Source organism: Carcharodon carcharias, chromosome 9 (assembly GCF_017639515.1).
Source record: "Carcharodon carcharias isolate sCarCar2 chromosome 9, sCarCar2.pri, whole genome shotgun sequence".
Classification (NCBI taxonomy): domain Eukaryota; kingdom Metazoa; phylum Chordata; class Chondrichthyes; order Lamniformes; family Lamnidae; genus Carcharodon; species Carcharodon carcharias.
In genome coordinates this window covers 170665722-170679954 of record NC_054475.1, presented here as the reverse complement: position 1 = coordinate 170679954, position 14233 = coordinate 170665722, and the positions used below count along the sequence as shown (strand labels likewise).

General features: G+C 39.6%; 1 protein-coding gene across 2 annotated transcripts in view; it reads left to right on the top strand.

Moving 5' to 3' along the window:
• Nucleotides 1-14233, top strand: part of LOC121282077 (transmembrane 9 superfamily member 2-like) — a 105167-nt gene that overhangs the window by 57393 nt on the left and 33541 nt on the right. For both annotated transcript variants that reach the window (XM_041195509.1, XM_041195510.1), the window contains 3 exons: nt 5229-5348; nt 7250-7307; nt 12463-12622. In XM_041195509.1, coding sequence (XP_041051443.1) covers nt 5229-5348; nt 7250-7307; nt 12463-12622 — 338 coding nt within the window. The remainder of the gene's footprint in view (nt 1-5228; nt 5349-7249; nt 7308-12462; nt 12623-14233) is intronic.

The following is a 14233-nucleotide window of genomic DNA, read 5'->3' as shown; positions in this document are numbered from 1 at the left end:
TTTGATACTGAGAATAAATACAAAACTGAGTCTGATTTCTAATTTAGGCTTATTGTTTTAGCCTTTGAATGTTTCTGGGCTAGTTTCTGAAAATAGCTCCACAGATTGCATGTATTTGGCATCATTGACATAGCGTCTCAAAGCAGTATATAGAAGAATGGTGGAAGGAGAGGAACTCAGGATGACTGAGGTGAGGTATGAGAGTGTTCTGTAAGTGTTTTCAAAGGTGGGAGGTGAGATAGCAGGTTGGTGATGATTAGAGAGAGAGTTTGGTGCTTTTGGGGAGATCAAACAAGGCAAAGGAATGGACAGTTAATGGGAGAATACCGAGAGATGCAGAGGTAGTAAAGGACCTTGGAGTGAATGTCCACAGATCCCTGAACGTCGCAGGACAGGTTGATAAGGTGGTTAAGATGGCATGTGGAATCCTTTCATTTATTAGCCGAGACATAGAATATAAGAGTAGGGAAGTTATGCTGCAGCTGTATAAATTATTAGTTTGGGCAGAACTTGAGTACTGCGTGCAGTTCTGGTCACCTCATTACAGAAAGGATGTAATTGCACTAGAGCCAGAGGTCTACAGCACAGCAAAAAGGACCTTCGGCCCGTCAAGTCTGCGACATTAGAGAGGGGACAGGGGAGATTTACAAGGATGCTGCCAGGACTGGAAAATTACAGCTATCAGGAAAGATTGGATAGACTGGGGTTGTTCTCCTTCGAACAGAGGAGGCCGAGGGGAGATTTGATTGAGATGTATAAAATTGTGAGGGGCTTGGACAGAGTGGATGGAAAGGGCCTATTTAATTCAGCAGAGAGGTCAATGACTAGGGGGGCTTAGAATTAAAGCGATTGGTGGAAAGATCAGAGGGGAGATGGGGAAAAGTTTTTTCACCCAGAGGGTTGTATGGCCTGAAACTTTACTGCCTGAAAGGGTAACAGAGGCAGAAATCCTCAACTCATTTAAAAGATGCCTGGATATGCAGCTCAAGTGCCATAACCTGCAGGGCTACGGACCCAATGCTGGAAAGTAGGATTAGGCTGGGTGGCTCGTTTTTCGCCCGGCACAGACACGATGGGCCAAGTGGCCACTCTTTCTGTGCTGTAAACTTTCTGATTCTATGGTAGTGTCCCTGAGACAGCTTAAAGTTTTGGCACTTTGAGTAAAGCAAGAAGAGGCAAAGCACAGATGGGTAACCTTGTCAAGAATGGGATGATGTTGGCTGTGGAGATTATGTAGTAGCTTTGGATCTTGGGGGTGATGGGAGAGTATTCGAATTAGCTGTAATGCCTGGCTCAATAATCCAGAGTTATGAGTTAAAATTGCACCATGGCAGCTGGGGGATTTAAATTCAGTTAGCTAAATAAATTTGGAATTAATAGATATTGTCAGTAATGGTGACCATGAAACTACCAGATTTGTATAAAAGTTTACTAATGTTTGTTAGTGAAAGAATACCAGCTATCTCAGTATCTTTACAGTGCAGAAAGGGCCATTCGGCCCATCGAGCCTGCACTGGCTCTCTGAAAGAGCATTCCACCTAGTCCCACTCCCCTGCCTTATCCCTGTAGCCTTGTGCATTGCCTCTTTTCAGGTAGCAATCCAATTCCCCTTTGAATACCTCGATCGAATATGTCCCCACTACCCTCTCGAGTTCGTTCCAGACTCCAACCACACTCTGGGTGAAAAATCTTTTCCTCCCATCATTTTTACCCCGTTTGCCAATTGTTTTGAATCTGTGTCCTCTAATTCTTGTGTTCTCCTGCGTGGGAACAGTTTATTGCTATTTATCCTGTCCACACCCCTCAGGATCTTAAATACCTCTATCCAGCCTCCTCTCAGCCGCCTTTTCGAAAAGGAAAACAGTCCCAACCCCTCCGATCTATCCTCACAGCTACAGTTCTTTATCCCAGTAATCATTGTTATGAATCCCCTCGGTACTCTTTCCAATGTCTTCATGCCCTTCCTCAAGTATGACACCCAGAACTGGATGTAGCACTCCAGATGGTAGCACTACCAATAAAGCCTAAGATACTATATGCTTTATTAACGGCTCTCTCACCATGTCGTGCCATCTTCAATGACCTATGTACGTATACACTGAGGTCCCCCTGTTCTTGCACATCCTTTAGAGGCTCTCCCTTTATTTTATACTGTCTCTCCAAAACCTTCCTCCAAAACAAATCACCTCACACTTCTCTGCATTGAACTTCATCTGCCACTTGCCTCCCCAATCCACCAGCATGTATATGTCCTTTTGAAGTTCAAGACTATCCCAATCACAGTTAACAATATTTCCAATCTTTGTATCATCTGCAAATTTTGAAATCATGCCCTGCACAAGACAGTCTAGGTTATTAATATATATCAGGAAGAGCAAGGGTCCCAACACTGACTCCTGACTTTTCTCCAATCTGAAAAACAGCTATTTATCACTACTCTGTTTCCTGTAATTCAGCCAGTTTCTTATTCAAGTGCCTACTTTCCCTTTTATTCCATGGGTTAGAATCTTGCCCACAAATCTGTTGTGTGGCACTGTATCAGATGCCTTTTGAAAATCCATATACATCACATCAACAGCGTTTCCTTTATCAACCTTCTCTCTTACCACCTCTGGGGGGGAAAGCTCCAGCAAGTTTAGTTAAACATGATTTTCCCTTAATGAACCCATGCTGGCTTTCCTCAATTATCCTAAGTAGCTATTGATTTTATTGAGTACTATAGTTTCCAGACGTTTCCCTACCGCTGAGGTCAGACTGACTGGCCTGTAGTTGCTGGCTTCATCCTTGCATGCCTTTTTGAACAAGGGTGTAGCATTCACAATTCTCCAGTCCTCCCCTGTGCCTAAGGAAGACTGGAAGATTATCACTAGTGCCTCTGCAATTTCCATTCTCCCTTCCCTCAGTACCCTTGGATGCATCTCATCTGGTCCTGGTACCTGATCTATTTTAAGTAAAAATAGCCTTCCCCAGTCTGGCCTTTTTGTGACCCTCGACCAATAGCAATGTGGTTGATCTTTAACTGCCTGATGAAATAATTGAGTAAGCCACTTGGTTGGAACAAAACTGCAGGCTGAAGCTACACAGATTGCCATCGCCACCACCTTGAGGGCAATTAGAGATGAACAGTAAATGCTTGTCTTGCCAGCTGACATCCAATGAATGAATGAGAAGAGTGTTTAAGGACTCTAGAAAAAATGGGAGGGAAGAAAAGATATAGTGGAGGTTTGTTTTTTATTTGTATGACTGGGGAAACAGTTCAAATTTGATGTCAAGGTTAACAGTCCATTCAAAAGCTTCAGCTGTTGCATAGATGGGCAGCCTTGGCCGTGGAGTTATGTAACAGCTTTGGAGGTTGGGGATGATGGGAAATGCCACCAGGAAATGGCGTCTCGGATCAGAAGTTCAGTATATGAGTGATGTTTGACTTGGATGGCCACGGTTATAATTTGAGCTGTTTCTCATATTCCACTTGTGGAGGGATGTCCACATTTTCCGTGGAAGGTTAAAATCTGGGACTTCACCTCTTGGTGGCACCCGAGAGCTTGAGCTATTGTCAGTTTGTAGGGTGTGGAGTGTGTTCCAGTTGGGACTACAGGGTTTCATAAAAGTGTGCGTGTCGTTTTTTGTTTTTTTGAGGTCCGTGTCAATTGGAGTGCTTTGTTAGCTGTCAGCCAATGGTGTCCTTTGAGTAGGATGTATTTCCTGTGGACATTAGGAGGTTCAATATGTGCTAGGACAGGTAGCCACTCAGGCTGCGTTGGTCTCAAGAAAAATGGCCTTCAGTGATGTGCAGCTTTCTGGTTAGAAGATCAGCTTTGGATTGAGCAGTTCAGAGATAAAACTCTATGAAATGTGGGAGAATACAGTTTTATGAAAAAAAGTTGAAACCACCCATTGTCACGCAAATTTGTGCTTTCTTGGAAAATTAAAAACAAAAAATGAGGGAAACAACGGGTGAAGTTGTTTTGATGTGGCAGATTATGTTTGCCAGGCGGATCAAATCCACGAGGGAAACTTGATCGCACTATCACAATGGTTTTGCGATTTGTATTTATTTTGAGATGCGTGCACTGAATTCAGAAGTAATAAGGCTGCCAAGACTTATGGATTTTTTTCAAAAACCTAAATTAAAATATTTATGAACAAAAGAGAAGCTTTCAAGCACGTACATAGAGCTATAAATTACTATTACAATAACTCCTCAAATCCCTAATTAACCTGACTCCCTGTTACACTCCCTTTAAGGCAATGGTCCAAAATCGATTTTAGATTTTAAACAGATCCAGCAAATTAACACAATACCTTGGACAGTGGAATTCCAAATTGCTTTCTCCTCCAGCTTCGGATTCTGTAGACAGCAGGCTTAAGCACAAATACTAGAGGCTTCATTAAGGCTACTTCACACTTCTGTTAGATCTCACATGGCTTCTCCTGACACACAGTCTCATTCTCCCTTTATATATGTTTCTCCCTTTTTAGTATGTAAATTCCATTATTTAATTTCTCATAATATAAATCTTTCCATGTTGCCAACATTCTCATTAACCTCATTGAAATTCAAGCTCCCCTTCATTTATCTAAAAATGCAATTTCCTGTTATATCTTACATGCTAAGACCCCAACCATATTTACCTACTAGCATTCCAGAGATACTTCTACACCCTACATCTTTTGATAACTTCAACTTGCAGTCTGCTTCGCTACAAAATGTAATTAAATCTCACACAGACAGGAAACAGCCCCCCCCCCAACCACCCAATAAACCTACTTTACAATAAAGCAGAAAAATATTATGAAAATTATTGCACACACTTGACAAGGTAAAATCTGCGCAAGAGTAGAGGAGTTAATTTTGTAGGTGGGACTTTCATCAAAACAAAGGGATCTCAAATGGCCAACTCCTTGTTTTCAGCATGTATTCTTTCGCAGTCACACCGCAATTGTGATTGTTTGTTTCATTCAATTTTATGATGCAGAACGTAAAATGTAACAGTGGAGATATTTAATTACAACTACAGGTTTAATATTGGCCTGCATTCTTCAGGTTGAATGTGTATGGTGGGGCGGGGGGGAAGTCAAGTTCCTTGTTATGAAAATTATAGAAGTACAGCATTGTATTGTAATGTACTGAGGAAGAGCTGTATTCAATTGAGAAAATACGACCTGGAAAAGTGATATTTTGCTGTACGTAATAAGACATTTCATTTCTTTTTCCACCCATTGTATAGTCCTTGCATGCCTTGGGTTCCTTTCACCAGCTAATCGAGGAGCATTGATGACCTGTGCTGTTGTTCTGTGGGTCTTGCTAGGAACACCTGCGGGCTATGTTTCTGCCAGAATGTATAAGAGTAAGTGACGCATGGTGTAATTTTCTTGTCATTGACTATATTTGCGCTGTGTTAAATTAATCACATTGATAGTGGTGATTGAGATGATGTTGCAAGAATGTTAGTAACCCAGAGTGACTGCAATCAATAAACTGGCATAAGATATTGTATGTGATGTCTGAGCGTGTACTGTAGTATTAACTTCTCAGAGTATGGATTTTGATTGTCAGTAGATTTGCTTCCTTCATTTTTATTTATTTCATCATTCAACATCTGCATTCTGAAACAAAAACGGAATTACCTGGAAAAACTCAGCAGGTCTGGCAGCATCGGCGGAGAAGAACAAAGTCGATGTTTCGAGTCCTCATGACCCTTCAACAGAACTAAGTAAAAATAGGAGAGGGATGACTTTTACTTTTACTTAGTGACTTTTACTTAGTTCTGTTGAAGGGTCATGAGGACTCGAAACGTCCACTTTGTTCTTCTCCGCCGATGCTGCCAGACCTGAGTTTTTCCAGGTAATTCTGTTTTTGTTTTGGATTTCCAGCATCCGCAATTGTTTTGTTTTTATCTCTGCATTCTGAAACTTGTTTTCATTATGAATGGAAATGGAAGAGAATCCATTCAAAGAAATTTAAACCTGCTCTGTATTTTTGTGGTGATGTTTTAAATTGAAGGCTCCCTCATCGCTACACATCCAGGAAAAAGCCTTTCTTGCCTTACCCTTTCAAAACTCTACTCAATTTTTAAAAAAAAAAGTTGAATTTACTCTCCGCTTGCCCATTGCTTCAATGGAATTAGCCCCAATGTCTCAGGTCACTCTGATAACTATAATTCCCATTCCTAGTATTGTGATGTGTTTTGCCTCTCATGTGCCTTATGTTTTGCTTTCAAGGACATGGGAAGTAGACTCTTCTGTGTAAATTCAACCAAGTGTAAACTTCTCTTGATTACTGTGTTGGAATGAGGAAAGTAAAATGTATACCTAGAATTGTACAACATTGAAACAGGCCATTGAGACTAAGGGATTTGCACGTCTTCATGCTCCACAAGAGTCTCTACCCACCTTATTTCATCTCTCCCTAATAACTTATCCTTCTGTTTTGTGAATGGTTTGAGTAAAAACAAACTTGGAGCATAGTCACAAGGTTTATTTAGAAGACCTTTTTTGCGATGTACACAGGTTTCAGTTTCATGGTTAATAAGTACAAATGCATGAAGTCTCCATTTATTTATAGCAGCTACACTTTATCTTCATAGGAACCCAATAAAGATTGTGTCCCATTGAATTGCTTTGTAGCTTCACATCCAAGGGCTCTAGGAGCATTTTCACGAAACAAGATAGAGGTTTTACTTGTTTTTGTTGTATACTATGGCTAAGTCAGTCAAACAAATTTAAGAAATCGGAATCAAAATACTTGGATGCTGGAAATCTGAAATAAAAACAGAAAATACTGGAAGTACTCGGGCCTAACAGCATCTGTGGAGAGAGAAGCAGTTAACGTTTCAGGTCAATGACCTTTCATCAGAACAATTTGGGAAATCATTTGGGAATCTTGTCCCTTTTGAAAGAAACACATTGGAAAAGCAAAGCTGTCTTCACTAATTATTTTGACTAGAGATTGTATCTGGTTAAGAAATTTGTTCAAAAATGCTTACTACGCATAAAGACAGCCAAATTGTTTCTGTGCTGTGATTGGTATGAATTGAGAACTGATTCTCTATTTACTTTAGGATTGCATTGGGTCTTGATTTTTGCTAGATTATTGGGATGTGGGGTCTCCCTTCTTTCAGTCAGGAGTGTCAAAACACTCAACAGTGTTGAAGTTGGAAACGACTTGCGTACTCAGGATTGCTAGATCAACAAAGTTTTACGTGATGATCTTTGCTAGTGGTTTTTAATTGTTATAATCTTTCCACAGCTTTTGGCGGTGAGAAGTGGAAGACCAATGTTCTCTTGACTTCTTTTCTGTGTCCTGGGTTAGTACTTGTCGCCTTATTTCTGTGGTTTGTTGTAGAATCTATGCTTTGCTATAGTATTTGTAATGCGCATAATTTGCATGCATTAATGTCAGATGTGCAGATAAAGCGAGATGAGTAGATCTTGTTGAAACAGTGCAGTGTAGGGCAATGAATACCTGATTAAAGTGCAGAATTCTGATGTGTACCATTTAACGTTTCATTTATTTCAGATTCCTTAAATAACCAAAGAACTTAATAAGAACATAAATAGGAGCAGGTGTGAACTGTTTGGCTCTTTGAGCTTCTGCCAAGCAATGCAATCAAGCCTGATCTTTTACCTCAACCTTCCTGCACTACCCCCATATTCCTTAACTGAAATTCAAGTCCAAAAGAAATTATTAGTTATAGATGCATCCCTCATATAAACATGCAGCTTGCTCACATTCCTAAAGAGTTAAATAAGATCCAGGTTAAGGGTTAATTAACATCAAGGACGCATTTACAGAGCTGGTGTCAGCTCGAGGCCACTTCCTGCACTTCAGTTCCAGCCTGGTTACGTTGCACAGGCAGAGATATCTTAATACAGTAGTTAAAAATTGATGCTCAGTGTTTCCCCACTTGTGCTCTAACCAGATGGCAATCTCTTCTCCCGCTCTTCCAAATCATTTTAATGGACAGGGAGACCTCAAGCTGGAAAGTGGACAGCCTTGATTCACATGTTTTGGATAATGGAATAGGGGAGTGTCGCTAAACAGAAGTGAGTGCTGTTGATGTAAGAAGTGTCTGGATACGCCAGCTTTACATTGCAAGTTTAGCACGCTGACTGCATTACACTCCTCCTTCCTTAGATGATTCTCCCTCCTGATCATCAATCCTAAACTCGCACCAATTTTAAACTCGTACCTTTATATTACACATTTTCCTAAAACCAGTCTTATATTAAACTCATCTATTTGTTCTTCCCCTTTAACAACTGTGACTGCACCCAGACTACTTTTCCCTTAGTGTAAATTGGTTCTTAAATTGCGTAGTATCTCATTTACTTAAAACAGATGGAACATATTTCTTTAAAGTACTTCTCCTCCCACTTTCTATTGAAGAAAATGACAGTCTTGGCTTAAATTTTTAACATCTTTTCAAATGTCAAAGAAAATAAGGTTTGATTATCGTTTTCTTCTATAAATAAAAAGTGCTTCTTAGGTGTTCTTCCCCTCCCCCCCAAACCACTGACCTCAGCTAGTTTACTGTGTCATTCGTGGAAATTAGTCTTTTCACTTGGCATTTTTTAAAAATATGTAATCAAATGGCACGAAATGAAGCATTTAGATGCTTCATTTCACTCATTGACTTGTTGCTCAAGAGTTAAATTCCCATCAATCTTTTAGAATAAAAATTAAACAATAACAACTTGCATCTCTATAGTTTTTTAATATCGAAAAAGGTCACTGTAGGAGAGGGTGTGGGAAAGCGTTGGGCTGTGTGGTAGAAGGTTGGAGAGAGAGAGAGGCTGGATGGTGGCTGCTTCATGATGGAGGTGGACTGAGTGATGGTTGGTTTGAGAGAGAGAGATGGACTGAGTGAAGGTCTTAGGAGACAAAAGCAAGAAACTCAGTGCTGAAAAGCTGAGGGACAGAAAATGCTGAAAATATTCAGTAGGCCAGGCAGTGTCTCTAGACAGAGAAACAGTATTAACATTTCAGAGTTCTGGTGAAAGATCATCGACCTGAAACATTAATTCTGTTTCTCTGTCTGCAAATGTTGCCAGACCTGCCAAGTGTTTAAAGGTTTTAGGAGAATAGGCTGAAATGACAGATGAGAGAGAAGAGGTTAGGTTTTGGGTTTTTTGAAGAGACCAAGACAGATTAAAAGCTTTGCCACCAGGTGAGAAGGGATACACCTGAACCCACAAATGGTGAAATGTAGAGTATGGATTGGGATATATAGACCCTGAGGAAATTTCTGTAGTTGGGTGGAGAAGGCTGTGGAGCGATTTGCAAAACAAGACAGAAATATAGAATTTAATCGATTGAGGGACAGGGATCTATTGGGTGCTAGCAAGGTCATGGGTCGTGGGTGAGTGGGATCTACTTTAAAACTGAACTTGGGCCCTGAAGCTTTAAGCATCTTGAATTCTAACTCGCAGGAAAGAGTTTGAGAGGCTGGGCAAGGAGGGCAGTTTCTCCTTGAAGCTGATGGTGTTTGAAGTATAAATGCTCTTTGCCCTTAGTTGAGAGGAGTCTTCTGTTTATGAATGAAACAGCAGACTTGGCCAGTACAGGCAGAAGGTATTTCTGTGCTAATTGTGCTCATATGCTGGACTCAAATGTTGATTTAATCAATTATTCATTATGGTCTTTTGACTGAAATATGTCCTGGTGTAACTGCAGTTCAGTGAGTGAATCGAGTTGCTGCTTAAATCGCAGTTTACATTTGTTAATGTATATATTAACATAAATTGAGATAATCTAAATAATTTGTAGCCTGTCTTATTTAATGTATGATCACTCATTTAAAAACTGCATACTGTCTCATTTAAAACCATTTTATTTTGTTGAGTTTGTCAGATGTTTCAATGTTTAATTCCAAAATGGGCTTTTATAGGGAATAAAGCTATTTGCAGCATATTGTAAAGCTGTAATCCAACCAGGAATTCGAATTGTAAATTAATAACAACAAAAAACCACACCTTTCTGTGCTGGCGTTTATGCTGCACACACATCTTATCCCACACCTCTCCTCGCCCTGTGGACATATCCTTCAAATGCTTTCTCATGGGCTCATCTAGTTTCCCCTCAGATTTTTTTTTTAATATTCATTCACAGGATGTGGGCTTTGCTGGTCAGTCCAGCATTTATTGCCCATCCCCAGTTGTCCTTGAGAAGGTGGTGGTGAGCTGCCTTCTTGAACTGCTGCAGTCCATCTGATGTAGGTACACCCACAGTGCTGTTAGGGAGGGAGTTCCAGGATTTTAACCCAGTCACAGTGAAGGAACGGCGATATGTTTCCAAGTCAGGATGGTGAGTGACTTGGAGGTGAACCTCCAGGTGGTGGTGTTCCCATCTATCTGCTGCCCTTGTCCTTCTAGATGGTAGTGGTCGTGGGTTTGGAAGGTGCTGTCTAAGGAGCCTTGGTGAATTCTGTATCTGTTATTCACCACAACTACTTCACGTGGTAGTGAGTTCCACGTTCTCACCAATCCCTGGGTAAAGACGCTTTTCCCAATTTCCCTATTGGATTATTAGCAGTTATGACCGCAGCTGATATTAGTGGACAAGACAGATCCCAGAATGGAACCTGGCTTGATAGATCATAATTTTTTTTAAACCATGGAAGGTACTTACGAAAGCAGATTCACAGCAGTGTTCTGTTAACTTTTCAAGCAGAAAGGTAGAACATTTATTACACAAGAAACATAAACTATATTACACGAGACAGCAAAAAGGTTTGAAAAATTTCAATACAGACACCAAAAAAAACTTATTCAAACTCACGCTATCCTTTTATCCCAGCAAAACCCTTACAGACCCAATGCCCCAGTGAAGAGGTACCACTGTTTCCATACTATGGCTAGTGTTGGTTTCAGTTACAAAGAGGTTTCTTTTCCAATAGACCTCTGAACGTTCACAAGAAGTCCTTCCACAAATGATATCTTCCTTGAGATATCCAGAAAACACACTCTAAATTCACTATTACTTTAACTTTAGAGCAATACAAATGAGTTCCTTAACAACCTGGCATCATTTCCAACGAGATCAGGTCTTAAACCTTTTCTGTCTTGACTTTGTGGTATGCATATACCAACTGAAACTAAAAACTACTTTTCTTGTTTCTCCCTGTATCTCTGTGGGCCTCTCTCTGATCCCCTTTGTTGGGCAACAGTTTTTTTTAACCTTGTTTTTCTTTGCCCTCACTTTCCCTAAACTACTAACCCCTTGGTAACCCATTTCTTCACTGAGTCGTAAAACTGCATTAAAATGCATGTATATAGGCCGGCCTCCAGACTTGCTGGCTCCATCTCACAAAAACTTTAAACTGAAACCAAACCCAAGTTTCACCTTTCTTAACACAGAAATAAAGAATATAAATTAAACTTAAAGCTATATCTTGTTCCTAGCATCCATAAATACAAATATTCCTTACTTAAAACTGTCTCTAGTTCCTAACATAGTGATTATATTTTATATTTATGATCCCTATTTCTGATCTCTCAAGTGCAAATTCCTTCTATACCTCTACCCTATCGAACCACTTGGTCATAAGGGCACCACTTCAACCTTCACTTTGCCAGAGAAAAGAACATTGGCCCTTTTATTCTTTTCTGATATTATAACCTTTCCCCTCTATCCCTTTTGTAATTGTGAGGCCGGACTTTACCAAGGGAACGCTGAACCGCATTCCTTGCACATCCTGAACTCCGAGGGGGAGGTTTGTACAGTTTGTGGATGTATTTGAAGTCCTGAGATTTCTCCAACTCAGCTGTTGGATATTCTGTTTAATTCTGTGTAAAGACCTCCTGGGTCTGCTGCCTTCCTTGATAGTCTATTAAAAGTGGCTATTTTATTGCATCACAAGATCACACAGTTAATTACCCAAGATTATATTCTGTCCTGTAACAGTGAGGACTGATGATACAGCAATATTTTGATGAGGTGATCGTTTAGCTAGTATTACTCGCATGTTTTTAAGAATCAAAAATTAGTCTAAATTGCAGCCTTTTCATTTTGCTCAGTTATTCCGGTTGAATGTAAAGTAGTGTTACAGAAAGAAAGATAGTTTAGCATTTATTTAGAGATTCATCTGATAAACATGCACCTCCCTAACTCAACAGCCACAAATTTAATCTGTCTCTTGCGTACAAGTGAACCCCTAGTTAGTGCCCAACACCTACAAACAATTCAACACAAGGAATATACAATTAACAAGTGGAACTTGAAACTAAAATGTTTGAGTTTTAACTTCTTTGTTTAGTCTTTCCATAATCTGTGTTTAATTTGACAACAGCTCTCCTGGGTTAATTTGTTCATTTATTGCAGTCATGGTGAATGTAGAAGCACTGTAAGTTGAATTCTGCAGTAATTTGTTTTTTTTTAAAGCCAGATTTGAGTAGAATGTCTAATGGAACCATGCTGCTGCACTATATTTAAAATGAACACAATGTTACTTTCATTCACAGAATTGTCTTCATTGATTTCTTTATCACAAACCTCATCCTTTGGGTAGAAGGATCTTCTGCTGCCATTCCCTTTGGAACACTAGTAGCAATTTTGGCAATGTGGTTTGGAATTTCAGTACCGCTGACTTTTGTTGGTGCTTATTTTGGATTTAAGAAAAGGGTGAGTTTCACAAAATGATTACTGCACAAACACTTGTAAACTGTGGAGTTGATTTGCTGTGTGTACACGAAGATGCAAAACTGTGGGGAAAATAAATTCTACCTGGAATGTATTAGAGCAAATAACCCTAAAACTACTATTAGTTGAGTCAGGGCACTGGGTTAATGGTCAGGTTTGTGAAGGGAAAATTTTGAATGGACATAGGTAAGTGTTTCCTTACATACGGGGTGATCAACGGCTGGTGTAGGTTACCAGCAAGGATAGTTGGGACCAGGATATCAGACTATCAAAAACTGCTTTAGCAAAAGAACAAAGTTGAATGGGGATAACTTTTGTCTGTAGTTATGTCAATAATTTTGACATAAGCCTGTGCATTTTAATTTTCATTGCAAGTGATGAATAAAAGTCCAAAGCATAGTGATAGAGATTGCAGGAAAACCTGCAAAGTTCTGGTAAATGGGCTCTAAGGATTTTTGGAAATGGTATCACCGTGCATTGGAACACTTCTTGCAGATGGAAACAAAGGTAAATCTGAATTTAGGAAAAGCCTATATCAGGATGAACTAATAATTTTCATAATGCTATTGGAATTTATTGTGATGTAGAGAAATTGTGGGGCCTCTGTGTGTGTGGGACTTAATTGAATTAAAGACAGCTGGTCTGAAGGCTTTGATGAATCAGAAGATAAGCTAGGTTTGAAATGTTAGGTCGGTAAACATGGGGGACGTTTTAAAATGTAAGGTGTAAAGAGAACATTTGCATTTTAAAATAAACTAGAGCAGCTTGAATTCAAAATAAGGGGTGAAATGTTTCACCTAGCCAGGAGAAGTTAAGACAGTGTGTTTATTTTTCCCAAAGATTACTGGTAAAGTTGGTACTATGATAGATTTTTATTACTAGAGGGGTGAAGTCCAAAGACATAGTGAAACCATGGGAATTTGCATTCAAAGGGGAAAATATGTATAAAGGAGTGAAGGCTGTGTGCAAGGGAAGGCATTCTAAGATCTAACACGAGTGTGAAAAGCCTCCAGCATCTAAGCCTCAAGCTGCTGTCTACAAGGAACTGAAGCTGAGAAAAACTCAGTTTGAATTCGACTGTTCAGGATATTGTGTGTTACTTTTCCTGGGTCTTTTAAGATTTGAGTCTTACTGTTACCTTAATGAAAGTGTAACTAGGAGCTAGATGAACTAGGGGAATTAGAAGTTATAGTAGTAACTTGTAGATCTATGTATGTGCTTAAAATCATTTCTTCTATACATAAAAATTTAATTTAGTTTTGTATGAAACTTAAAAGACTTGGTGGACTTATTGCTACTGAACTCGGGGCACACGTCTTGAAATATATATAAATTATGAAACAGTTGTGGCAGTTGTTTCAAGTTTCCCTTTGGGATTTGGGCAGGCCAGCAGTCACCATCGGCTATCTCATAGCACCCATCAATGTCACTGAGTCAGGAGTCCATATGTAATTACTCTATATTGTGGACATTTCACTTACCCAACTTGTTTTGCATGTAATTTACCACTGATTTCCTTTGCTGATCACCTCTGAAAAAAATGGATTCATGCAGCTCTTTAGGTCATCATCCCTTCTGTCACTGTTGCTAGAA